Source organism: Carassius carassius, chromosome 45, assembly GCF_963082965.1.
Source record: "Carassius carassius chromosome 45, fCarCar2.1, whole genome shotgun sequence".
Lineage (NCBI taxonomy): Eukaryota > Metazoa > Chordata > Actinopteri > Cypriniformes > Cyprinidae > Carassius > Carassius carassius.
The window spans coordinates 14,047,523-14,073,303 of NC_081799.1; the positions used below are offsets into that span (position 1 = coordinate 14,047,523).

At 36.1% G+C, this 25,781-nt stretch overlaps 1 protein-coding gene across 1 annotated transcript in view; it reads right to left on the reverse strand.

Moving 5' to 3' along the window:
- dchs1b (dachsous cadherin-related 1b) overlaps nt 1–25,781 on the reverse strand; it is a 94,606-nt gene that overhangs the window by 14,131 nt on the left and 54,694 nt on the right. Inside the window, exons 3-9 of the mRNA XM_059540066.1 lie at nt 8,814–9,002; nt 5,713–5,944; nt 4,767–5,003; nt 2,147–3,193; nt 1,629–1,816; nt 1,297–1,393; nt 937–1,094 (exon numbers count right to left, since the gene is read on the reverse strand). Of these exons, the coding sequence (XP_059396049.1) occupies nt 937–1,094; nt 1,297–1,393; nt 1,629–1,816; nt 2,147–3,193; nt 4,767–5,003; nt 5,713–5,944; nt 8,814–9,002 (2,148 nt within the window). The remainder of the gene's footprint in view (nt 1–936; nt 1,095–1,296; nt 1,394–1,628; nt 1,817–2,146; nt 3,194–4,766; nt 5,004–5,712; nt 5,945–8,813; nt 9,003–25,781) is intronic.

The following is a 25,781-nucleotide window of genomic DNA, read 5'->3' on the forward strand; positions in this document are numbered from 1 at the left end:
TTGAGATTAATACAGGGTTTAGTGTTACAGTATGTTCCTCTGGAGCAGGAAATAATCCTGGGAGTTTTGATGTGTATGTGTTTGCATAGACAGGAGCTGGCCTCTGGGTCATAGCTCATTTCCCTGCTTGAATAATGATACCACCGGTCAGGGGACTGTAAGAATGATGATCGTTTGGCACAGTGAAAGACGACTTGTCTGTAATGGTGCTCATGCAGCAGGATTTTAAGATTTTGGCAGATTAACTGAAAAAAAAAATCATTAAGAGCAGTCTTTTGAATTGAAGCAACCAGCCAAAGCATGCTAAAAACATTACAAGTTTTGCACAGGCAGAATAAATTTATTTAAATAAAATAAATTATTTTGTATAAATATTTTTTTTGAAGACTTTAGTTAAACTCAGTTTTATGTCAAAAGTTTGAGTATAAAGAAAATGAAAAATACAAATAATAAAATAATGACAAAGCACAAAGCAAAATGACCTTTTAAAATAAAACGAATTAAACTGAAAATATTAAAATAAAAGCTAATTAAAAAATTTATAAATTAGACTTTAATAGTATATATATATATATATATATATATATATATATATATATATATATATATATACACTATATATTATATAATAATATACTATAATATATAGACATTCGGTTTCAGATCAAAAGTTTGAGTACAAAATTTTATTCAAATAAATACAATTTTTTAATTAAAATCAATTAATGGATGCTTGGTGCTAAACACATATGGTTAAATGTGAGCTATCGACCTCGCTTAGTTTTTAACTATAGAGACTCTAAAAAGGAGAAATTATGAAATTATTACCAAATTCCATCATGTATCCTAACCACTAGGCCATGGGTCTGACATACTGTACTTACCTGGCTTGTAACATATAAAGTGAAGTTTTAATATGCGCCTGGATAATCTCACCTGTATAAGTAAGGCAGCTGAAGAGCTCTGAGACGGAGCTCCACGGTCCGTGGCAGTGACGGTGAAGCTGTACTCTGCTTTTTCAGCTCGCCTCAGGGGGGACGAGGTACGCAGTTCTCCGGTGTTTGAGTTCAAGGAGAAACGTTCTGCTCTGGAGCCTTAAAAAGCAAGGACAAATGGAAGCATAAATACAGACAAATATGGTAGCATGATTATCCATACAATACATCACATAGGGCGCAAAGATAACTGTAAGGACATATGTTTACGTTTTGCAGTTATATCTTTTTGCAATAACATCCTCTGGCAATAAGAAGACCTGAAACTTATTCTATATATATATTTTAGACTTTTGCTTACCTGATAATGAGTAGAAAATAGTGCCATTCTCTCCCTCATCTGGGTCTTTGGCGTGTAGAGTTCCTAATAAAGAACCAGCAGGAAGACCCTCCTGAACCTGGTAAACATTAAGCAAGTTTTAAACAACGCAGGCTGGCTGCTTATACTTGATACAAACAACTTCAAGAGCGGGAACAAATCCAAGGTCACATAAACAAGTTTTGAAAGATATTTTGTACAGACGTAATGACGTTTTTATGATGTGTAAACTGTGCTTTAATAAACACAAGCACCTATGTTGTGACACACTGATTTAAGGCTTTAAATAAAGTCTGTGCCAGTCTGTTTCTTGCCTGAATGAGAATCTCCCTGCCAGGCTGTGTGTGGCTGAACGCTGGGGTGTTGTCGTTCTCATCCAGCACCCTGATATGGGCTGTTCCGGTGGCACTACGTGGAGGGGTACCACCGTCCTGAACCACCACGATGAGCTGATAACTGGACTGATGCTCACGGTCCAGAGCCGCTCTGGTACTGATTTCACCTACACATGAAATGTTTGAGTCAGTCAGAATACTCAGTCTAGAATGCTGGAATTGATTTTTAGTGTAGCTATTGTACAAAATAAAATTATAAAAAACTAAATTAAAAAAAAAAAAACATTTATAGTATTTCTAAATATAAATATTAGAATCTTGGCAGCTAACTGAAATAAAACCGAACTAAAATTAGTTTGAAGTACTAAATTTACTAAAAAAGAAATACAAATGCTGTCAAAACAAGCTGTCAAAAAGCTTGAAAATCCCTCATCTAAAATATTTCCTAAATGTATAAATAACAAATGTCTTTGCAGATTCAGAGTGTTCCAGCTCACCAGTGTGGGAGTTGATTTGGAAGTAGCCGTCCGTGTGGAGTAGCCTGTACGTAAGGCGGCTGTTGAGACCAGCATCGCGGTCGGTAGCAGACACCCTGCCGAAACCAGTTCCCGCAGGCAAGTTCTCTCTCACTGCCAAGAACACCCTCTCCTGAGAGAAACGAGGAGAATTATCATTCTCATCCGTGACGGAAACTCTCACCGTCGCGCTGCCGGTCTTCCCCATCTGGCCGCTTCCAGAGGTGGCGAGCACAGTTAACAAGTAAATATCCTTGGCCTCACGGTCCAAAGCACTTTTAACAAACAGCCATCCGCTGTCCGGGGCAATCCCGAAGCCCGCCGCGTCCCCATCAGGCCGGAGCCGATATGCCAGTGTGGAAGATGGTGTGGAGCCTTTGGACGACCCTCCATTTCCATTAGGATCTCTACTGAGTGCCCGGACCTGTAAGAAGTTGGTGTTGAGTGGTGTGTTCTCCTTCAGCTCCACACGGTACGTCATCGTGTCAAACATAGGACCCTGGTCATTCTCTGCCTGGATGTGGACCACCAGGCTGAACGTAGCGCTGAGCTGAGGCGCGCCACTATCTTTTGCAATCACTTGAAGATCGTAGCGCGGTACGCTGTCGTACGACAGACTCCCAATTAGCCGGATTTCCCCACTGCTGCGCTCCACCCCAAACATTCGCTGACCTCCGGTCGACATCAGGTCAAAGCTCAGCTGTCCGTTAGGACCAGAGTCGCGGTCCTCCGCCTGAACGCGGTACACCACTGTACCCATTTTTGTGGCTTCCTGTAGGAGCAGAGACTCAGAGGATGATGGGAAAAATATGGGAGTGTTATCGTTCACATCTGCAATGGTGACCCGAACGCGAGTCTCTCCAAAAGCTGGAGGGGAACCGCTGCGTGCTTGAATTTCCAAGTCGAAAAAGGGTCGTGCCTCGTGGTCCAGAGGAAGGCTTGTTCTGAGCGCTCCAGTTTCAGGATCAACCATGAAATAGCCATCTGGATCCCCAGCAGAGATAGCGTAGGTGACAACCTTAGAGACTCCTGGAGCAAGAGAGAGATGGGATAAGATTTATAGGCAGTGATTTAGCAGATGATTTGATCTAAAGTGTAAACTTTTAACAAGGACAGTTTTCTTGGAGAAACGCAAGGTGGTGATTCATGGATCATCCCTCGAATCATCCAAACCTGCAACTTTGTGGTTATAAACTAGTGCTGTAAAAAAAAAGATTAATCACAAATAATTACATCCAAAATAAAAGTTTGAGTTTACATAATATATGTGTGTGTGTGTACTGTGTATATTTACATGTATATATAAATACACACACACATGTATGCATATATTGAAGTAATATGTACATATACATATACTATATTCATATTTATGTATTATTTATATTATGTATAAAATAAATAAACGATATATTACATATATTTATTACATATATTCATTTATTTGTGTATATTTATATATACATAGTACACACACATATTATGTAAACAAGCTTTTATTTGGGATGCGATTAATCGTGATTAATCGATTTGATAGCACTATTACAAACACAAGTTTTTAAATGATGCTCATCGAGGCTGCATTTATTTGATCAAACACCTTGTGAAATGTTATCATAATTTAAACTGCTTTCTATTGTAATATATTTTAAAATGTAATTTATTCTTTTGTTGCATTTTCAACAGTCATTACTGCAGTCTTCAGTGTCATGTGATCCTTCAGAAATCATTCCAATATGCTTTTATTATCAATGTTGAAAACCGCTGTGCTGCTTAATATGTTTGTAAAAACTGCAAAAACCGTGAAAACATGTTTCAAGGTTCTTTAATGAATAATTAAAGAAATAGCATTTATTTGAAATACAAACCTTTTGTAACAAAGTACTGTAAAAGTCTTTATTGCATCTTTGCAGAATGAAAAAAAATATTCATTTCCTAAAAACAATATTATATCAGATTATATTTATTTACTTATTCCCTAATTAATAAAATAATAAACACTGTAAGCCTTTAGCAATTTTTCATACTGTACATTATAATAGTGTGATGCCTAAAATCACTTTAATAACTTTAAAATTGGTGTTTTAGTTAAAAGTTATTTAGATAAAATACTATTGAATTTTAATAATGGCCATGTATTAGTTATCAGCCATACTTGAATATAATTATCATTTTATCAGTATCAACCAGAATTGTAATATCAGTGCATCCCTAGTACAGACAGGTACATCTTATAGAATTCCCCATTATTTTTCATTAAGCATCCCTACGATTTGTCAGTGCTATCAGAAAATATGCATCAACAAATAATAATTTCCAGCAACATGAGGTAGAGTGGAATCAGTGATGGATGTGACTGTTTAATGAGGTTCACTCTGCAGCTGCTGCTCTATTTGCACAACTGGCTCAGCGAGAGTGAAAATATTCCCCATCAGGCTTTTCAGCACCCTTGACTGTCTCACAGCCTCGGAGAGCCGCAGCACTGAGGTTAGCAGAGCTATGCGAAAGTATGCAGCAACACATGGCTACTTGTTTTAGTTTATTTTTAAACAATATAATGGTAATTCCAAGAAGACGTAACATGGAAAAAGCTGAAACTAACCATTCCTGCTGCTGGCCCTCACTACGCCAACCTCAGTACCCCGGAGCACGTCCTCAGACACGGTGAAGAAGTACTGCGCCTGCTCGAACACCGGAGGCGCCACTGAGCCGGCCACAACGCTGATGTTCACTCTGGCATTGACAGGTGCTGTGAGACCGCCTCCGTCCCGTGCTGTGATCACTATGGTGATGACAGAGTTGGCCTTTCCATGCAGAGAGCGTGACAGAGAGATCACACCTAACAGAGAAAAAATGCAGTGGGAATGGAATTAAACGAGATATACGATTAAGCCCGAAGACTGTGAAAATTAAAGATGAGCTATGATACGGATGAGCAAATTTGCTCAGCCTTTTTTCAACCTGACACAAGTTTGCTCATAATATTTATTGTTCCTTAAAGAAAGTCATAATAGCTTTTTAAAGTCAAACAAAATTTTGGGGTGAATGATTCCCTAAATATGAAAGTTCATTTATGTATATTTACTTAACTAGTAAATATAGTATTTAATATAAATTGAATCTAAAGTCACATCAATTTATCATATATGTATATATATTTGTATGTAGTTAGATAGAATTAAATAAAATATCTAACAATAAAATAAAATACAAAAAGACATAAATGCTGCTTAAATTAAAATAGAAAATATCTAAAATCATGTATAAAATACATAAGCATAACATGACATAAAATACATAAACATCATGTATAAAATACATAAACATAAAGCAAACATATATATATATATATATATATATATATATATATATAGAAAAACTATAACTAAAATAAAAAAATTGTAAAAACTATATACACTATATATACATATTTAGATAAAAAAGACAAGCACAAAAATATGACCAAAACTTTATAATTTATCTATCTATGTGTCTGTTTGTCTGTCTGTCTATCTATCATCATTTAATAGTTTAATTAATTGAAATACCTGTATCTTTGTTGAGGGTAAAGAAATTGGATCCTCCATCAGGGACAGTGTGATATGTGACTTTACCATTTGCCCCAGCATCTGGGTCGTGAGCCGCTACCCTGACAACAGAGGTCCCGGGCGTGCTCTGTGTGCTCAAGCTGACGGCGTAGTTCACAGGGTAGAATGTCGGTCTGTTGTCATTAATGTCCACCAGTGACACCTTCACAGAGGCCGAGGATGTAAGGCCTCCCTGCGGGAAAAGATCATATCATATTACTGATGATAACGATGACAGGACTGTAGATACTGTCCCACTACTGTCTAATCTATCTGAATGATTTCTGGTGTGTAAAAATGCAGAGGAAAACTTCACAGTGGCATATAATTGCCTTTCCAGGTTATGAGGGGCCAGTGAGCTGTAGTATGCTGCTCATCACAGCCAGCATTTTACGGCTACATTAAAAATTGAAATGGGAACAAAGCGGGCCGCTGCTAGCAGCTTATAAAGTGAAATAGCGTGAGTGTGTGTGTGTGTATGTACAGCAATGTGCCCCTGGGACACTGTGCTTTATTGCCTTTTCATTTACACAGCTCATGATTGTTGTTACTGGCAACTAAGTGAAGACAGGATTGAGTAGGGCATGTGACTGGGCATCTATGTGCTACACGATAGAAGTAATGGTGTTTTTTTTTATTAACTTTTATCCTTCGGAATTGAGTTTTAAAGGGTTTTCAACTCTTAAAGCTGCAGTGTATAAATTTCAAATGAAACAGGTTTCTCAAACACTTAAAATGGATATTAAATGTATAATGACCAGCAATTTTGCCAAGTGGTCTCACACTTTTGGACCCTAACATACAATGTGGGCCTTACAGCAATTTTGTGTCTTAAGTTTAAATCAACAAACAGTGTTTGTGGCATAATGTTGATTACCAAAAGAAAAAAAAAAAACATTCAAAATCTTGGTTACAGGGAGAACAATGCTATTTTAGTAATATTTATATACCATTTTATTATTTGTGCATATGTTGAATTCACTTTTACTTTTACATCTTTATTTTTAATTTAAGTTTTAATCATTTCATTCTATGCTTTTGTCATGTATTAATTCGTTTTTATTTGTTTTATTTATTTCTATATACTGTAGCTTTACAGTTTTTCTCAGTCGCTTTGGTACATTTCTCGAATCATCCTTGAGATTTGCAAAACAGTAAGTGCATTTCTCAAAACAACTCGTACAAATAGCAAAATACAATGGATTACCTGCAAAAGCCAGTCTCTTGCTCAAAATCCTTAGTTCATCTCTCAAAAATAAATATCTGTGTAAATGAACATGTCAGTGCCATCAGAATGACAAGTCCTTGTGTGATAGTTTATGGATAAGACAGTCAAATTGCTTAGTCATGTTGTCAATATAACTGTACTCTGGGGGGATGTTCTGATGTAAACTACTGTATTGAACAGTATGCCATATGCTTATGTATGCCATATATCCATTTCAAAAGTACAAATTCCCAGTTACACTTTAACTAGTGGTCTGGCCAAAAAAAAAAACCTTTACAATGTCATTGTGATATAGAAAAGGAAAAAGAAATATGGGCACAAAGATGAAAATAAGTCCATTGTCAGAATGTGTAACTCTTTGAGCTATTTCAGAGAAATGGTTTATCATTGGCTTATCATCTACATTCCCTTCATTAGTAAATATTCACTTGCACGATTCATGCCAAATTTACAAAAAGTCTAATAATAATGTGTAAAAAAAAAAAAAGAAAAGTGTGCTTGGCAGTTTATGACAACTAGATTAACCATTTTGCATTTAATGACTTATACGATGAACTAAAGACCCGATGTTTTTGGGGTAAGACTATTGCACAGAAAACTATATAATAACTTTTGAGCAACATGACATTAGCAACTGATAATGTAGGAAACAACAGAGAATTGTACATAATCATTTGCATGGATGTACCAAAGCATTTGCAACTTGTTCAAAGAAATGAGAAACTATATAATACATTTTGAGCGATATGACATTAGCAAATGATAATGTAGGAAACCGCAGATAAATGTACATAATCAATTTCATGAATGTACAAAAGCAATCGCAACTTGTTCAAAAGAATGAGAAACTGGTTTTATGATGTGTATAAATGACTAGATGATGTGGAGGTTGTACAAGTTTTTTTGAGAATTTCATTTCTGATTTGAGAAATGCACCAAAGTTACTGAGAAAAACTGTAATTTATTTTTACTTCAGTTTTAGTTTTTTTTATACATATTTTCTTTAATTTAGTTTAATTTAAATTAATTGCCAATGGAACATTTCTAAATGTTCATTTACAGTAAGTTTAAGTTTTTCATCTAATATTTATATTTTATTTCTGCTTTATTTAAAAATTCTACAGCTACTATTAAAATAGAAGTAATGGGGCCAGTTTTAAAATATTTATATATTATTTAAGGTTTATTTAAAATTACTAAAGAAATGACTGCTACTACTAAAAAAGACTCATCAGAAATTATTGCTAAAAGATGAACACAATGTGCAGGTAATAAGAGTGTTGCCATGACAACATAACACAGAAAATCCTAAAATGCCTATAAGAATTATGAGAACCATTTCATAGCTCAAATAGCACTTTTAACAGATTAATTAATGTGTTAAATAAAATTATAAGCATCTCATTTCTGGTCTCAAACACTCTAAAACTTGGCCCCATTCACTTCCAAAGTACCTCTCCATAAAACTGAATACACTTTTTGGTAAAATTTTAAGCTATTATGTATAATGCATTATAAATGGATACTAAAGGGTATAATGCCTTACAATAAATCATAATGTACGCTGTAATACATTATATCTTGTCGTAAATAACTATTTTATTATTATAACTGAATTTCAAACGCATAGTGTAACAATGAATTGATACTTTAAGTGTTATAATGTATTTACTGTGGTTGCAATTATTCATGAGATTGCACAATAAGGTACATTACGAGGCATAATTAATGTATAAAAAAATTACTTTTATAATGAATTTTACATAAAGACTACAAACATCGATTGAGCCCAGAATATTCCTGTATGAGGCAGGTACAAACTCATTCCCCTTACCCCATCTGTTGCAGTGACAGTGAAGTCGAAACTGTCCGCTCCCTCATCTCGATCCAGAGCCACACTAGTGCAGATCTGTCCAGTCTCCTTATTGATGGTGAACTGACTGGGTGGAGCGCTAGTGGGCCCGGATCCAATCGAGTACGCAATGGCCCCAAACGACCCGCCATCTGCATCATCTGCTTTTACCTGTGGAGCCCAAACACAGAGAACGCAGTCAGAATTATGATCGGCTTACGTCATAAACCCTCATCTCTAGAGAGTACAAGAAGATCAGATTCAGAAGTCTTAATACGGTTTCATTAAAATAATTAATCAATATTGCTGGGACTTCAGTACAGCCCCATAAAATAACCAAGACACTCCAGACATAAATCCCCATCCCTTTGTATTTTCTTTCCCTCTGTCCTCGAGCTGATTGTACCATGGATTTACCGCCAGCCGGTCTGTTCTTGGCCGCACCTGTCTCATCAATCTCTCACAGTGGAGTGGGAAAACAAGAGAAGGCAGAGAGAGAGCAGCAGGGATGAAAATTGTCTCTACTCTACGACTCACAGTCCCTGCCCTTGAATGCCTGGGTGAATGTCTATGGAAATAGGGCCACTCTTGCTGAGAGATGGAGAATCTAAGGAGTAATGAGGTGGAGGTAACTCAGCATTAGCTTCTCGTGGTGAAGGACGCCACGACTGATACAAGCAGAAAAATCTGGCCTTGTGTTCGGGAATGGCTTTGGCCAATTTACAGTGACATTAATGTGAGGACAGAAGCGTAGAGTCCTCAAATGCATACCATATGCAGCCGTACAATACTGAAAACACTGTTTTCATGAGGGACAAATGTTACTGAGAGAATTTAGCGTATTCTCAGGAGATTTCAGGAACTGTTGCTGCAGTTGCTGAAGGCTAGGAAAGGGAAAAATGTCTCGGATCTCTTTCCTCTATGCTTCCACAAATCATAAAGCCTTTGTTTGTCTGGGCAGGTTGCCCTCTCTGTGCGCTGGTTTCTGTACAGCACCTCAATGATATGTTGGTGATATGACCAACTTAAAGGGTGGAAAGCAAGGAAAATGTGTAAGAGATGGTCTGGATCGGGGCAAACTTGATAAAATATACTCCCATCAAAAAGTTTGGGTTCAGTAATTTATATTTTTATTCTGCAAGTGTGTATTAAATTGATCAAAAATGAAAGTAACAACTTTTACACATTAAAAAAAAAACTTTATATAAATAAATGTTAATTTGAGTAGAATTAAGAATTAAGTTTTATTAATTAAAAAATCCTGAAACACTGTTTCACCAATATATAAATCAATCAATCAATCAATAAAATAAGCAGCAGAATAGATTTTAATCGATAATAATAAGACATGTTTCTTGAGCGTCAAATTGGCATATTCAAATAATTTCTGAAGGATTATGTGACACTGAAGACTGAAGCAATGACGCTGAAAATTCAGCTTTATTATCAGGGGGAAAAGTATATTAAAATCTAAAAATATATATAAAAAACAGTTATTTTGATTTGCAGTGGTGTCAAAAGTATTGGCATTCATTACTCAAGTAGAAGTATAGATACTAGGGTTTAAAAATACTTTTGTAGAAGTTGAAGTATCAACTCAAGGTTTTTACTCAAGTAAAAGTGTAAAAGTACTGGTTTAAAAAACTACTTAAAGTATTAAAGTAAAAGTAATGTAAGGAAAAAAAATGCCATTAAGAACAAAAGCTTAGGTCACACCACAGGGGCCTATTGTGCACTACCCCTCCTCAAAAACACATTTTTCTAAAGGCCATAGGCCATAATGACTATAATGTTATATTAAAATGTTCATGTTGAAAAATGTGGGATGCACTAGGCTACATGTTTCAGCCACATATATGCCCATTGAAAATGAACGCACTTTAGTACAATGCAAATACATTAAAGGACTAGAGATATGATGACTAGTTGCCTAAAAGTATTGTAATGGTGCAAAAAGTCAAACTTCAGAGGCATGTCATCAATAAACTTTAATGGAATGTAAATGTACATCCAAGCTCGGCTGCAGGAATCTGCGAGGGCAAAGGACAAGAACACTGGTGCAGGCTTAGTAACAATTACTCTTGTATGGTTGTCTATTTACAATAAACGTTATAGTGCTGTCAAAATGAATGATTAATCCAAGTGTTTAATCAAAAACTAAAAATGAAAAATAACTCAATCCTGATACCTTCTTGATTGATAGCTTCCTGTATTCGGTACACACGTCTGCTATGTCCAGTGTGGGGGGGTAACGAGTTACAAAGTTGGTACAGCCTACTTATCACAACATTGTCAATCGCGTTGTCAATCGCAAACGATAATTTATTCAAACGTCTCGCTACCGAACTACCTACAGTAGCTTAATTTGTGGAGGACGAAGAGAAAGCACCCATTTGGTAAATGAGCCAGTAATGAGAAATAATAACTTTTAAGTAGGGTCCAGTGCCTTTTCGATACTTTTATAATGGTACCGGCGCCTAAACAGTGCCTGAACCGATACTTTAAAAAAGAACCACAAAAAAAAAAACTATGGATAACATTAAAGAACATTACAAATATTTAAAATAAATCCATAGCTTTCACCTTGGATGCTCTCATTTCTGAAGTTATGCTTCCCTTAATCTAAGGCTAATAAATGTATTTCACAATCTGGGTCATTATTTAATACAAAAGCACACATAATGTTTCTACTGTATCTCTGTCAATCACTCTGATATTTAGTTAAAACGAGTGCTGTCTGTCACTGTCTTTAATCAGTTCTGTGAATTACTGTATGCTCCTTCTTTGTAAAGTAGCAACAATGTCGTTTTTAAAATAAAGTACTGTGCAAAAGTCTTAGACACATTAGTATTTTCACCCCAAAAAAGGGTTTTAAGCCAGTTATTTATATCTTTTGCTGTAGTGTGTCAGTAGGAAATATCAGTTTGCCATTAATTTTAATAATAATCTAGTGCGATTTTGAATGCACAAGCAGTCTGTCAACGGCAAAATGAATGTTATAAAGCAAAATATATAAATAACTGGCCGAACACCATTCTTTTGGGTGAAAATACTAACGTGCCTAAGACTTTTAGTGTATGTATAAAGTACGTATGATTAGATTAAGTATATTTAAATAAGTGTAATTAAAGTATGTGTTCGTTCATATGTGTTAAGGGCTAGATTGTCGCTGGAGGAAACACCTGTGGTGTGACAAGCGAAAACTTTACAGTAGCTAGATGAGAAACCGACTGCTCCCTCGTGACCTTTTGTAAACTGTATTTATGACAAAGAACTGCACAGATACTGATATTCTAACAATCTATCGATAAACACATACCTTGTGTCCTCTGTTTGTGTTTAAGTGTGCTTGCGCTGCTCTGCTCGCGGTCTGCGGATTGAAGAGCGTGCTGAAAGACGGAGAGGAGACCGGTCTGACACCGTTTCATTTGAAATTTAAGGGGACTGACTCTGAGGCGATCGGATACGGGTTCCATACCCAACCCTACTTTTAAGAAATATATTTTTTGATAAACGAACCCAAAACTGGCTATGTCCTTGCTGGGGTGTGATGTGATTTGTGTCATGTGCAGGTGCAGGTGCGATGGATCGCGTACAAACCAATAGGGTGTCAGAATGGTATATGTTTATACTTCTCTTCCAACCACAATCAAATTCACTCCATCCGGATGGCGCGATTTATCTGGATAGGTTTTTTTTTTTTTTTTGAATGATGACAAGCCGGAATGAAATAGCTGTAACGAAGCTATTTTTAAAATGTAAGGAGTAGAAAGTACAGATACTTGAAAATGTAAGGAGTAGAAGTAAAAAGTCGTCTGAAAAATAATAACTCAAGTAAAGTATTGATACCCCAAAATTCTACTTAAGTAATGTAAGTATTTGTACATCATTACTTGACACCTCTGTTGATTTGTAATATTTCATAGTATTACACTTATATACACTCGGCTGGTCATTATCACAATATAAACCCAGACAGGGGGATCAGGAGCCTTGTATCACCCTGAAGGGGTTTATTTAGCGATAATGACCGCCTGACTTTGCATTATCCTCCTTATTACACAGCTACTTATCAAATAGCTAAACAAATGCAATTAAATGTTGACATCATTTCATTACTTAGAAGAAAGAGACTGCAGAATGATACAAGAGACATAAAATGTGGTCGCCTGGCAAAACAGACAATTATAGTTTAATGGTTATTATACAGAAAATATTTGACTGCAGAAAGTGACCAGTCAGAATCAAGCATTCCAGAGAGCCATGAAATGCAGAATTATGGTTTATGAAAATTGCTATTTTGAAACTAGTAAATCAGCTGGACTCATAATACAATTGAAAGAAACCGCAATCGCATTTTTATGCACACCACCACAGATAATCTTCATATTGTCACGGCCGTATAACTGCAGCTGTACAGCTGATTCACATTACAGTCCTGACATGGTAAAGCAGAGGAGAGAAGCCATACAGGAATCTCAGGCCCTCACTCAACAGGGCGCCTGCTACCGGAAAGGTAGAGGTCACGACCCCTCAACTCTGCTTTACGCAGTGACCTCTCGCCCACCATGATGCACTCTGTAAACAAAATTACTCTGGTGGTCCACAAACCTTCCTATTCATCAACTCCAGAAAGACCTGAAGACCCTAGTGCCTGTAACACAACAAAGGGCTCCTTGCAAAACATTAAGTGGAAATGACCTTTGACTCTGCCGAGCCTGCAAATATTTAATACGGTTGACTCTGGAAGAAGTGTCATAACGTTGCTTGGCACCATTTATGAGGATTGTAAAAAAAAAAAAAAAAAAAAAAAATTTATGAGGTCTAGAGGATGTGAAATCTGGCCAAAATAGCAAAGTCAGGCAACTATTCTTTATAGATACTGATGGTTTTGTTTTTTGTTTTTATATCCATTCCAATAATAATATTTTATGAAAACAGGAAGTATAAAGGCTGCAAGATGATTGTCCTGTACAGTTATCAGGTGTTACAAAAAGCCTCAGTAAATCTCATTCTGGTTACTATTAAATGTATAATATATAAATTGACAAATATCTCAACATGTATCATGATGGTTTTTGTTGTACTGCATGTTAACAGTTTTGAATAAATGGATTTAAATGCTATACAAAAACTTGCAAAAATGTTGCAAAATCCTCATTACTAAATCTTTAGATCCATAAAAAATATATAAAACTGATTTAAAATAAAATTAAAAATAAATTCTTATTAATTATAATGTATTTTTAATACTAAAACTATTTTAGTATTTATAAAAGTATTTATCTTTTTTTTTTGCTGTGCTGCAAAAATATAATTTGTAAAAAAAAATGTTGATAAAAATACAAATAAAAACCATTTGTGCACAAAGTATTTATATATGACAACATTTAAATAAAAATAAAATAAACTCTAATTTATTTTACCTTATTTTATCTTATTTCTGAAAAGGATATCAATTCTAAAATATGTATACATTACCTCTGAGAATGATGAGAATTACAAAAAAAAAAAAAGGTCAAAAGAAAAACATCTGGATGCATTATGGTAATAAGAATGGGATTTCTTTTCCTTTTTTTCTTTTATGCATTACAGTTGCATCTCAGCTTGATATTGGAATGGAAAAGCAAGTCACTTGTCTTTAAAATCTGAAATGGGAAAACTTTAAGTGAAGTTATTACAAATCAAGATCAAAACACCTGCTCAGAGAATGCTGTCCACATTTCCCAATGCATTCCCACATGCACTTTATGTACCGTTCTGGAACGCTGTGGTGTTCTGGTATGACGCGAATACCCCAAGTGAACAGTGATAGACAAACAGGTGAATTTCTGCTGTGGCTAACGTGTCCTGAGGATCTCAGTCTAAATGAGAGCACCGCTGCTCACGCTCTGCTCTGCAGTGGTCAACTCTTTTCCATCTGTTTTTCCCATTATCGCTGTTATTTCCTGTTGGGATTAAGTGTGGTGAAATACTATATTTTCTGACAAATCAAAGCCCCACTTTGCCTGTGTTCTCTGGATATTTGGGTAAAGTGGGTGGGATTAAGCACCTGCAATAATGACTTGTCCTGGGACGCTGTGGTAGCCAGGCCTCGCTCTCAGGACGCTGATAGAAATGACAAGTCTAGCCCACCTGGTGAGTATGACCTCTATACTACCCCATTTTTCAGAGCAGACAAGAGCCAATTATTTATACTGTATTAAAGAATTAGAAAAAAAAGGAGTAAGATTTAAAGGGTCATGAAACCCCCCTATTTCAGCGCAAGTCTAGCTCACACTGTTTTTGAAAAATGCAACTGAAATGGGCGTGGATGGCTGTGAGAAGGGGAGGGGAGTGTGGGTGTGGTATTGCACAGCAGGGATAACTGTTATTGCATATCATTACAAATGTGTCGTAAAACGTAAGCAAAAAAAGTTTTTTTTTAAAAAGCTGGCAATACACTGACACTATTTCTGTCATTTCAAAAGTAACTGAACGCCCTGTCATCAAATTCTATTGAATAAAACCTATTAAATGTACATATTAATTATAATGTCATTATAAACAACTATATACTTTATATACACACTATAAATTAATATATTTGCAAATAATAGATTTCCGGTTAAAAAAAAATTCTGTGCCTAGATCGACGCGCCACCTGAACAACAATAGTAAAGATGGACAGCGACATAGAAATATACAGTGACGGCAGCGCGCAGGGTTCTCTGGAGGTGGAGGACTTCTCGAGAGGCGAAGCTCTCTCGAGAAAAATGTTTGCTGCATATATATAAATTAGATGTGTCCGTTGTGGATGGCCAACCAGCCGCACGGAGCCAGACTCTAGCTCTGGCAGCATCGCGGGGAAAGCTATGCAATGCGCTTGAACTTTTGCACCACGCATACAAACACTTGCGTCCCATGATCGCCTCTCTCATCGACTACGCAATATCACAGTTTGTTTGACAGGTCTATCATTGAAAAGATCCACGTGGTATCATGATTAATTCAGTGAAATGTCTTCTCATTGGATATGAAGGCTCAGCCTCATTAATAATTATGAGAGAACGATGAGTCATCACTGTATGATCCGTACAGAAAAACGTCACATCCTGTGACGTAGACTTGATGAAGATTTCAAACCCGGAAGACGAAAATAGCCGATACAAACTCAAATTTAACCATTTATATCCTATTATTAAATTTTACAGATTATAACATTGTCTTCTATGGTGTTAAACACACCTACCTCTGTTAAAATCTCAGAAAAATTGGTTTAGGGTTTCATGACCCTTTAAACATCAAGAGAGATTGTGGTTAAGCTGTGGATCATTGGATCAGGTGTGTGGGGTAATGGGGCATGATGATTCAGAGAATGTGTGTGTTTGAGAGGTTGGGAGGGTGGCACAAATCTCAAACTGATATGAGAAATCTGCATGGAATTTGGTGGGAAAAATACAAGCACATGTTTGCTCTCCTAAATAGATATGATAATGAAACAAAATAAATAAATACATTTATTAAAAAAAAAGAACATTATCAAAGGTTGTCAGTAATATAATGCATAATTTTTATGATTTATTTATTAACTATGCAGTTGTTTATGAACAATGAATTAAATTAACATTTATTAACAATTAACAACTACAAACAATGCAATAAACAAATTATAAAATATTTAATATGTATAATAATGTATAACATATGTCATTTTAATATAATAAATTATGCAATTTTTAATAAATTAAATAAATTATATTTATATAATGTATCATTTATATGATTATTTTTATAATTTAATTGTGTAATTTTTAAATATATATAAATTACACACACACACATAACAATTGACAATAAATAATAATATACACATTAAATTGTACATTTTTATTTATTTATTTAATTCTTTGGCAAATATCCATAAACAGAGTTTGCATGCTTCACAAGAGATAAAAAGAAGGTCAGTGAGTCTGCAGACTGAAAATGGGCCGTCTAGATTTCCTGCAGACTCATCAATGGCAATTAAGTGTAAAGCCGTACAGTATTTCTGCACACCTGCAATAATCCATCTTCCATTCTGGCATCAATCAATCCGACAGTCCTGACGAGAGGGAGAATTCCCATTTGCATCACTTCATTCCTTATTCATCAATAAATTAAATGACAGACTCTGAGGGCTTCTCTGCGTCGCAGGCTACAAATCACTATCTCGCTACGCTTTTCACAGCAGATCAATACTGTCGAGACACATACAGCCCTCAACAAGCAACCACCACTTAGTCTTTCTGTTATTACTTAACTCGACTTGTGTGAAAGCATTGCAATAATTCTGTCTGAATGAAAAGAGAGAGACTCATCCATTCCCTATCCAAAACTACTTTTGGGACAAACAAACGCTTATAGGACTTAACACCATACACTGTAATTCATCGCTTTCTTGGGTTGCAGACGTCTCAAGAGGCTGATCTCCGCCATAATAACTAACCAGATGAAGTCTGATTAAAGGAGCAAATCTGTAATTGAAGGGCTGCATGTACTGTATGATCATGTGGTAGATGTTTTCCATTAAAACCTAAAAAAAAAAAAACTGGCGCAATAAATAATGAGTCAGGAAACAGCAGTTTTTTATTAGTTAATATTAGTTACATTTATCTTGACCTACATAACTGAATTTATCTCTGCAACTAAAGTGCAATATCTTTTTTCGCCTGGTGCCGCCTCACTGCACCCCATATTATAAAGTTAAGACCTTGAGAGGAAACATTACATCCCAAAAATGCGAGGTTATGCGGTTATTTAGATTTCTAGAACATTTTAACATTAACATTAAACAAGCTCTATAAATATATGTAAATATATAAAATACCATCTGTAAGTGATTGCATTACACTGTAAATGGCTTTTGGGGTCAAACGGTTTGAATTTCCTAAATTCTAGTAGCTATTTTGGTTATTTCAAGTTGACAAATGTCTACGTATGTGAATTTTATACAGCAAACAACAACAAAACTGCCTACAGTCTTGGGTCTCTGCAGTTTTACAAGAGCAATAAATGGTTTGTTATTCCGTTGCTTACAGTCTCTAACATGTGGTCTAAATTATTAATCTTTTGAGTTTATCTCTTGCTAGCATCCAATGTCAAGAGGTTGATGCTGTAATTTATCTGCGTTTTTACTGAAGGCATAAACCCGTTGACCCAAACACAGGCACACACAAACAATTTCAGATGAGACAACAGATCTATTACAGGTCACTGCTTGTCCAACAGGAAAAAATGTGTTATTTTTACATGTTTCAGCGAAGTTATAGAGTTTCTCGCTAATGCTCACAGCCCTTGATATCTGTAATTCAAGATCACCTGGTTAATCTCCGATTTCTCGTTTCGTTCCCAAGGGAATCTGCTTCTTAAAATCACAGCGGTTAGAAAAAGTAAAAGAATCTATTATTACAAGGTCTCAGGTCTGTATCAAGATAAGCAGCGGTGCTTTGGATGTGATTAATTGAGAGCTAAGCTCTGGATGTCTTTCCTTCGCCGTGACCTTTCGGCCAATCTTTTTCAAAGAGGTTGTGAGAGGCTGTGAGTGGCAGTACGTTTGATTCAAGATGAAATCACGCATATCTTTAAGTTCTTCCATGTATAAACCACAGTTTAAATCTAGTCCTATATTTTTGTGTGGCACAGCAAGCAGTTCTAAGTTATCTAAAATAGTATAAAATTCATAATTTACTTGTGATTTTGTTATAAACCTAAAAGATTTAATCTAAAGAAAATATTTTGGAGAATGTTTCACCTGTTTTTTGTCCATAAAGTGGCAGTCAATGGGGTCCAAAATAACAATGGACCCCACTGTCACTATAGTGATAAAAACACTTCTTACAAATATCTTTTTAAGAGAAAAACATAAAAAAACTAAAACAAAACAAAGAAGTAAAGAAAGAAGGCCACATGTTCAGTCAGATTCCAGAAGTCCCTTTCTCTTAAAAATGAGCTTCTTTTAACCAAAGTTAGAATTTACACAGTTTTTTTAAAGACATTATTGATATTTAGATCAATATTTAAACATATTTACAAAAATTACGGATTTAACATAGATCTAACATGGTTTTTTTCCCCTTTAGGGGAAAGGCCTGGACTCTGTTGATATAGATTGGTTTGGGAATTTAAATATTTGAAAATAGCCCGTTCCCTTGGAAACATGAATAATGGATGACGGATCTTCAAAGATCAATAAAGCTCATAAATCAAAATCCTAACTCTTCCTATTCAATACATCATTTACCACCAAAGAGATAATGTTTCAGCTATTTTTGTCCATTGACTTTCATTTTATGGAGATCAAAACAAAACAAAAACTAAACTAAACTAAACTAAACTTAAAATAACAGATCACAGATAATCAAAGATAAATATAACTCATAAATAAAATCAACTCTCCTATTCAATATATCATTAACCACAACTATATATATATATATATATATATATATATATATATATATATATATATATATATATATATATAAATATACTGTATACCCCAGACTAACCACCACCAGTCTTATTAATTAATGGGAGTCTTTACTGACATATAGTGTTATGAAGGCCAGACAGAGCCAGTGCCTCCCACAAATATGGCAAATGGTAGTTCAAAGAGGAAGTTGGTCTGGCCTTCATATGCCAGTGCTAAAATATGAAGTCTATTGTAAGAAGTGATGAAAGCGATGTGGTTATATTGGAGCATGCCTGTAGCTGTTCTTTGATCCAGGCATGAATCAGCAGACCATACTGTTCATAAATGCTTTACTGTAAATTAGCAGACTGCAGTGCACATTGACTATTCATTGATTAGCACAAGTAGAGCTTTGATCGATACTTTCTTATAATGTTGTGCACAGTATGTGACCGGTTGTTTTAATTGGACAGTTAATGGATAATGATATTAAAATATGGATCAACAACAAGATTTTCATTTATACCAAGTGTTTGCTTATTATAAGAAACACCACTATACCATAAGAACCATAATACCATAATACTGCAAGCATTATGCTATATAGACATAACATCCCATTATATTCAAAGTTATGTTTTGAGAGCAAAAAGCATTGATAAAGCAGATCCTCGTGATTTTACCCTAACATTTTCTCTTCAGTGATTTGATGTGAGGAATATCCCCTAAACAATATTTCATTAAATATAGGAAATTTGTTATCAATGGTCAGATTAAAATTCTAACAAATCCATAAAAACATCACGTATTAGGAACACAAAAAGCTCAAGCCTAGAACTGCTTTCATTCTTTTATGAATGGAAATTCATTACTTCCAGAACACACCATTCTGCCAGTAAACTTTCATAAAGACAGCTGTAATTAAGCTGGACAGTGATGGACCGGGGACAGTCCAAAAACATTCTCTAAACTGGCAACAGATGAGAGCAGACAGATTCCAACCACTTCTCTTCTTCAATGGATCTGTGTCTCAACAACTGCAAACCACACTGGCTGACTCCACTCAGAGCTGTTTGTGTAACACGCTGCACCTTTAAGAAAATTTATGGGTAAGAGCATCTCGCTCCGAGGCACTGAGCTATGCATCAGTACAGAGAATATAAAAGGCTGTATTTTAGTGGTTTTACAATGAAGGAAGGGTACAGTGTGGATGTTTTTCCTCCCAACAGCTATTGCAAGATGCCACAAGAGTCTTATTTTCCTTTTACAAGTTTGTGGGATCTGGCCTTAGTCTTTGTTCCAGACTTGTGTATGCTTTTGACGTGTATGCAATGCTTGTTGGTTGGTTGCTTCCAATTTGTATTTCATGGCAGAAGTATGTACACAGAAGAAAAAAGCACAAACATGTTACAGATAATTTCTTCCTTTACTTTGGCAACTGAGGTTTGGAAACATTTGCATGCTCCATTTAGGGGGCAATGTGCTCAAACGGACATCAGAGGGTATTTTAGAAGACACAATTTCTGGCAAATTTGAAGACAATGTTTGATTTTTCTTTTACACAGTCACTCTTCTTTTGTATAAATTGTTAACATTTATTCTAAAATGCACCCGAAGCAAATTTACCTTACTATTCCAGGCATTGTAAAGTGGATGCATGAGATTGTTATGATGGAGCCTGGGGACCAATCCCGTTAAATGCAGGCTGATTAGCATCCCCGCTAGTCCTGTGAGAGAGCCTTGAGAGCTTAAGTTCTCCCAGATCTGGCCAGAGTTCCTCATCAGGTCTGGCCGGGGACAGGAACTCATCTGTACATGCACTGATTATAACCAATTTATGTCATTACCATTTATAAGAGATGAGCATGTCATCACAAGGAAAATATTTTATATATTGTGAAAGGGTACATAAGGAACAATATTTTATATCAGGGTCAGTGACAAAAAAGAGCATCCAAGAAACTCTTTCTTAGTACATTTCACACTACTGTTCAAATGTCTGCAGCAAGTAAGATTTTTTTTTTTTTTTCATTCTTCTTCTTTCATTGAGCATGGCCACATTAAACTGATCAAAAGTGACAGTAAAGAAGGAAATTTATAATGTTACAAAAGATTTATATTTCAACTAAATGCTGTTTTTAAGCTTTCTATTCAAAGATTAGAAAGCTTAGAGAATAGAGAAGAATATAATATTACTAAAATATTAAGCAGCACAACAGTTTTCAAAAAGAAATGTTTCTTAAGCACTGAGCAGCATATAAGAATGATTTCTGAAGGATCACGTGACACTGAAGACTGGAGTAATGAATTCAATTTCTAAATATATTAAAACAGAAATAAGTTGTTGTTTTAAGTTTTAATAATATTTAAGGCTAACATATGGGCAAATGTGTAGCAATTGCATAAGGAGTTCTGCAGGGAATCAGATATGTGTGTTTAGACGTAAGTCGGATGTCCAAAATCCAAATTTGGAAGTGGGCCAGACCAGATATGAAAAAATCTGATCTCGTGCAAAGTTTTGTGTTTACACATGTGCAACAAATTCCAATCTGTGTCAGATGCAAGCAACAAATCTGATTTTTTTTTTTGTGCCAGTGTAAATACATCCACTATAGACATTGCTCTACTGTAAGAACATATTCTACCAGGGTAAAAAAAAAAAAAACATTTCAACAAACCCTTATACTTGAAGCACACAGTAGTTTATGTCATTTCCTGCCTATAAACACCAATTGATTTATTGATATTACCTCAGTGATGCTGACGAAGTGCAGGCCAGAAACTAAGGAATGCTACCTCCTTCTTCCATACATCCCCCAACCCCTGACCTCAAATAGCACGTGCCTCACATCTCAACACTCTTACGGTAAATGATCCCAGCCCTAAGGAAGAGGGAACGAGGATGAGGGTTTGGGGGGGGGGGGGGGGGGGGTGGAAGAAACATGGCTTCATGGCACCGCCATCCTGACTTCCCCCTTGCTGTCTCTGCTCAGATAGTGTGGTCTTAATTACGCAGCCGCCCAAAAACCCAAACAACATTACTGCAGCATAAACTGACACTAATATATAACCTACAATGCTTTTCAACGCAGTCGCCACAGTGACGGCAGCAGCTCAGTCATACGCCTCACGACTGCTATTTAGAGAGGATGGGTTGAGTATGGGAAGGGGCGGAGCTAAAGCTTAACAGTCTCTCTGGTCTGGGGGAGTTCAGTGGATAAGCATGATCTGTCAAAGCCCCATAAACATGGGCAGACAAACGGTGCTCTCCCCCAAAAACATGGATATCACTTTGACTTAAAGGCACAGAGCACCTGGAGTCTTTTAGCTTATTGAGTTATTAAGGTATGGAGGCCTCAGCCAAATCATTCAGAACCCCAAGAGAAGAAATGAAGAAGTTTATGTGGATGTCGATTACAGCATCTGTAAGACTTATTTTGGCCTTAATTTACAGGACTGTAGAGGGCAAATCTGTTTCCTTCTGTAACATGACATGAGTCTTCTTAAAGGAATAGTTCACCCAAAAATCTTTTCTTCAGTGGAACACAAAAAGATAACATTTTGAAAACTGTTTTTTTCCATATGATAAGAGTTAAATTAGACCCCACTGACTTGACTGAGATGAAAATATCTTTTTTTGTGTCGTTTCAGGTTTTGAATGACATGAGGTTGAGTAAATGATGATGTTTTGATGAACTATAAATTTAAAAAGGGTTATAAATAAAATCCTTGAGTTTCCAGACACCCAAACTATAACAGCAAGTTTTGTAATTGTTATAAACAATTTCTGCCGCAGAGTAAATCGCCAGCATCAAGATGGGAGACACACTTGTCTGTAAGCTTACATATTACATACAAGTATCCGTCAAGCATTAAGCCAATTTTGTGAGAGGAAGTACACTGACAGTCACATTTGGCGTGGATTATGGCAGCGTCCTCCTTTTCCTGTCACAAATTTTAACCATTGCTGACAAACGGTTGAACAGATATGGCTCAGATTTAGCACACATCCTGAAACATGAAAAACATGGACTAAATGTCACAAAGCTGAATTCTATTATCATATTATTCTGTCTTTTATAACTGTCCACCTTAAGTCCATGTGAATTTCCATTTGTGGCCTAATTTACTCCCGAAAAGTAGTGCATTTCTAAATGCAGATGCAGAATATTCAATAAGAGAAAATAAAAGTACAATTGGTTTTATACTTTGGGAGTTAAATATGAGTGTGCAAAAATAAAGGTTAATTAGTCTACTGTTCAAATTTTGAGGTCAGTAGGGTTTATTTTTCTTTTCTTTACTTTATTTTTACACAGCAAAGATGCATTCAATTGTTCAAAAGACAAAGCAAACTTTCTTCATTTGAATAACGTGCAGATGAATCAAGTTTTGTTTTTTAAAGATGACTTTTTAATTATAAATCTGTTGCTAATTTCATTAGCTGACTTAACCTGCAGTATCTAACCCTAACTTTACACGCTCCACCTGTAGAGGTACACACATCCGCTGGTTATGTTGGGGTCTTGACCCATGAAGCTTTAAAGGGTCAAGGTCATAGGTCAGCAAGATGTCGTCCAGTTCATTGTCAGGCACCACCTCGACCCCTGACCCCTGACTGCTAAGCGGCAAAGACAATCCTTTCACTACATCTAAAATGAGCTGTTCATTTGGACTGTGACACATGCCACATAGCCAGACAATGAGAGACCACCTGCTATCTTTAAATACAACTCTTGTAAGGCCTCTGCTCATCTCTTTTCATAGGAGCAAATAAATTCAATTAGAAAGAGGGATATACCGAGGCATGATGTCACTTGTTTTAATCAGAGGGTCAGGGGCACAGCATGACCTCATTAAACTGTAGAAAGCTGTTATATGTTGGCTTCATCTCCATATACAAACACACACTTGCTTTGTAAGTTTTTGGGTGAAACATCAGACTGATTTCAGAGTCAAGTGAGTTCAGTGGTTGTGGTGAACTCAGGCAGGACGCATGCAAATCAGGGAGGTCATGAGACTGCGCTTCATTTGAGCGTTACAAATGAAAACTGTGTGAAAAGTTAAAAGCAGTGAGAGGCCAGACAACTTACATTTATTAGAGAGGATTATGGGAACACAATGACAAATTCTAAAGCATCTGATCGGAGCATGGATCTTGATCAAGTGCTTTTCTGTGAAGAGAAATCACAGTGTACATAATGTGTTAAAAAGAAAATATGAATCTTTTTAGAAAGGATAGCTATTATTGAGGTCTTTTTTTTCCTATAGCTTGCTCATGACTACAGGTTGGAGGAAAATGGGGAAATGATTTGTGGTCATTTTCGGAGAAACCAAATCAGTTGAGTGAATGATTCAACAGAACAAAACATACTGGTGATTAAAACTGCAGAAAGTTCTAATGAATGATTCAGATCTTTTTAGTGAATTGATCGCAAAGATTCAAATCATTTGGATGAATCAAAATGCTCCGTAGCATGAAACATGACCTGTTAAGCACAAACTGGAACTGTTTCTTAAATGGTTAGTGCCATATGTTTCTAGAATGGAAAACATACAGGATAGCACTTGAGAAAGCGAAAGAAAGATGCTAACAAGAACAATCCCCAACATGTGGCTGAATCCAGGAAAAAAATACTTAAGGAAGAGTCAAATTTAAGCTCCGTAAGAAGAAAAACTAAACATCTGAGGCCTGAAATCAATTACGTGAACCCAGAGAGTGCAGACCAAAGTATGGAGCGAGCGGGTCGGTTCTACATCATTTTGCTATCTCATGTAGCTAATGACTCAGGTCTTATCACCACCCCATGAAGGAGCCCCATGAAAGATGGAAATCGTTTAAAACCACATCCCTTGACCTTGTTCCCACAATTTCACCACAGAAAAGAAAAATGTCTACCGACCAACTTTTGAGATACATACCCACTTCATTCCTGGCATTCCTCTCAGGGTTTTTACTACATCAACACAAATTCCAACACAAGTTTCCAGAAGTCATGAGACCACCTACTGTAACCTGTGAGGTCAGTTCAAGCGCTGGTCACTGAGTTGCAAGTGTGTGTAAGAGGCTTCCAGGCACTGTGGATTGTTTCTCTGCTCCTTGACTGTGGCAGAAATTATTTTAATACGTGTAAATATAAAGTTTGCCACAATTTCACAACCAGAGCCCTGCTTTTGCGAAATCCCTTTGATGTGGGCTTACAACATAGAGCCCTTCTGCAAATGCTGTTCAAAATTCACTTATACAATGCTAATTTAGAGAAAGAGGAAGAAAGAAATATAGAAAGAAGAAGGGAGGGGGGGGGATAGGAGAAAGGTGATTAGAAGGTAGAAACAGGGGGAAGGGAGAGAGAAAGCACTTCCCTCGAGAGTTCTGCTTAGCGTTAAGACCTTGAAAAACACTTGAGCAGAACCTCACCAATCTGTCTAATGGAAGCCGTATTGAATTAGGCCGGTGTGAACACACACAGCAGATTGTAGAAGGTGACTCATGCACACTTTTATGACCACAGAAATCACAA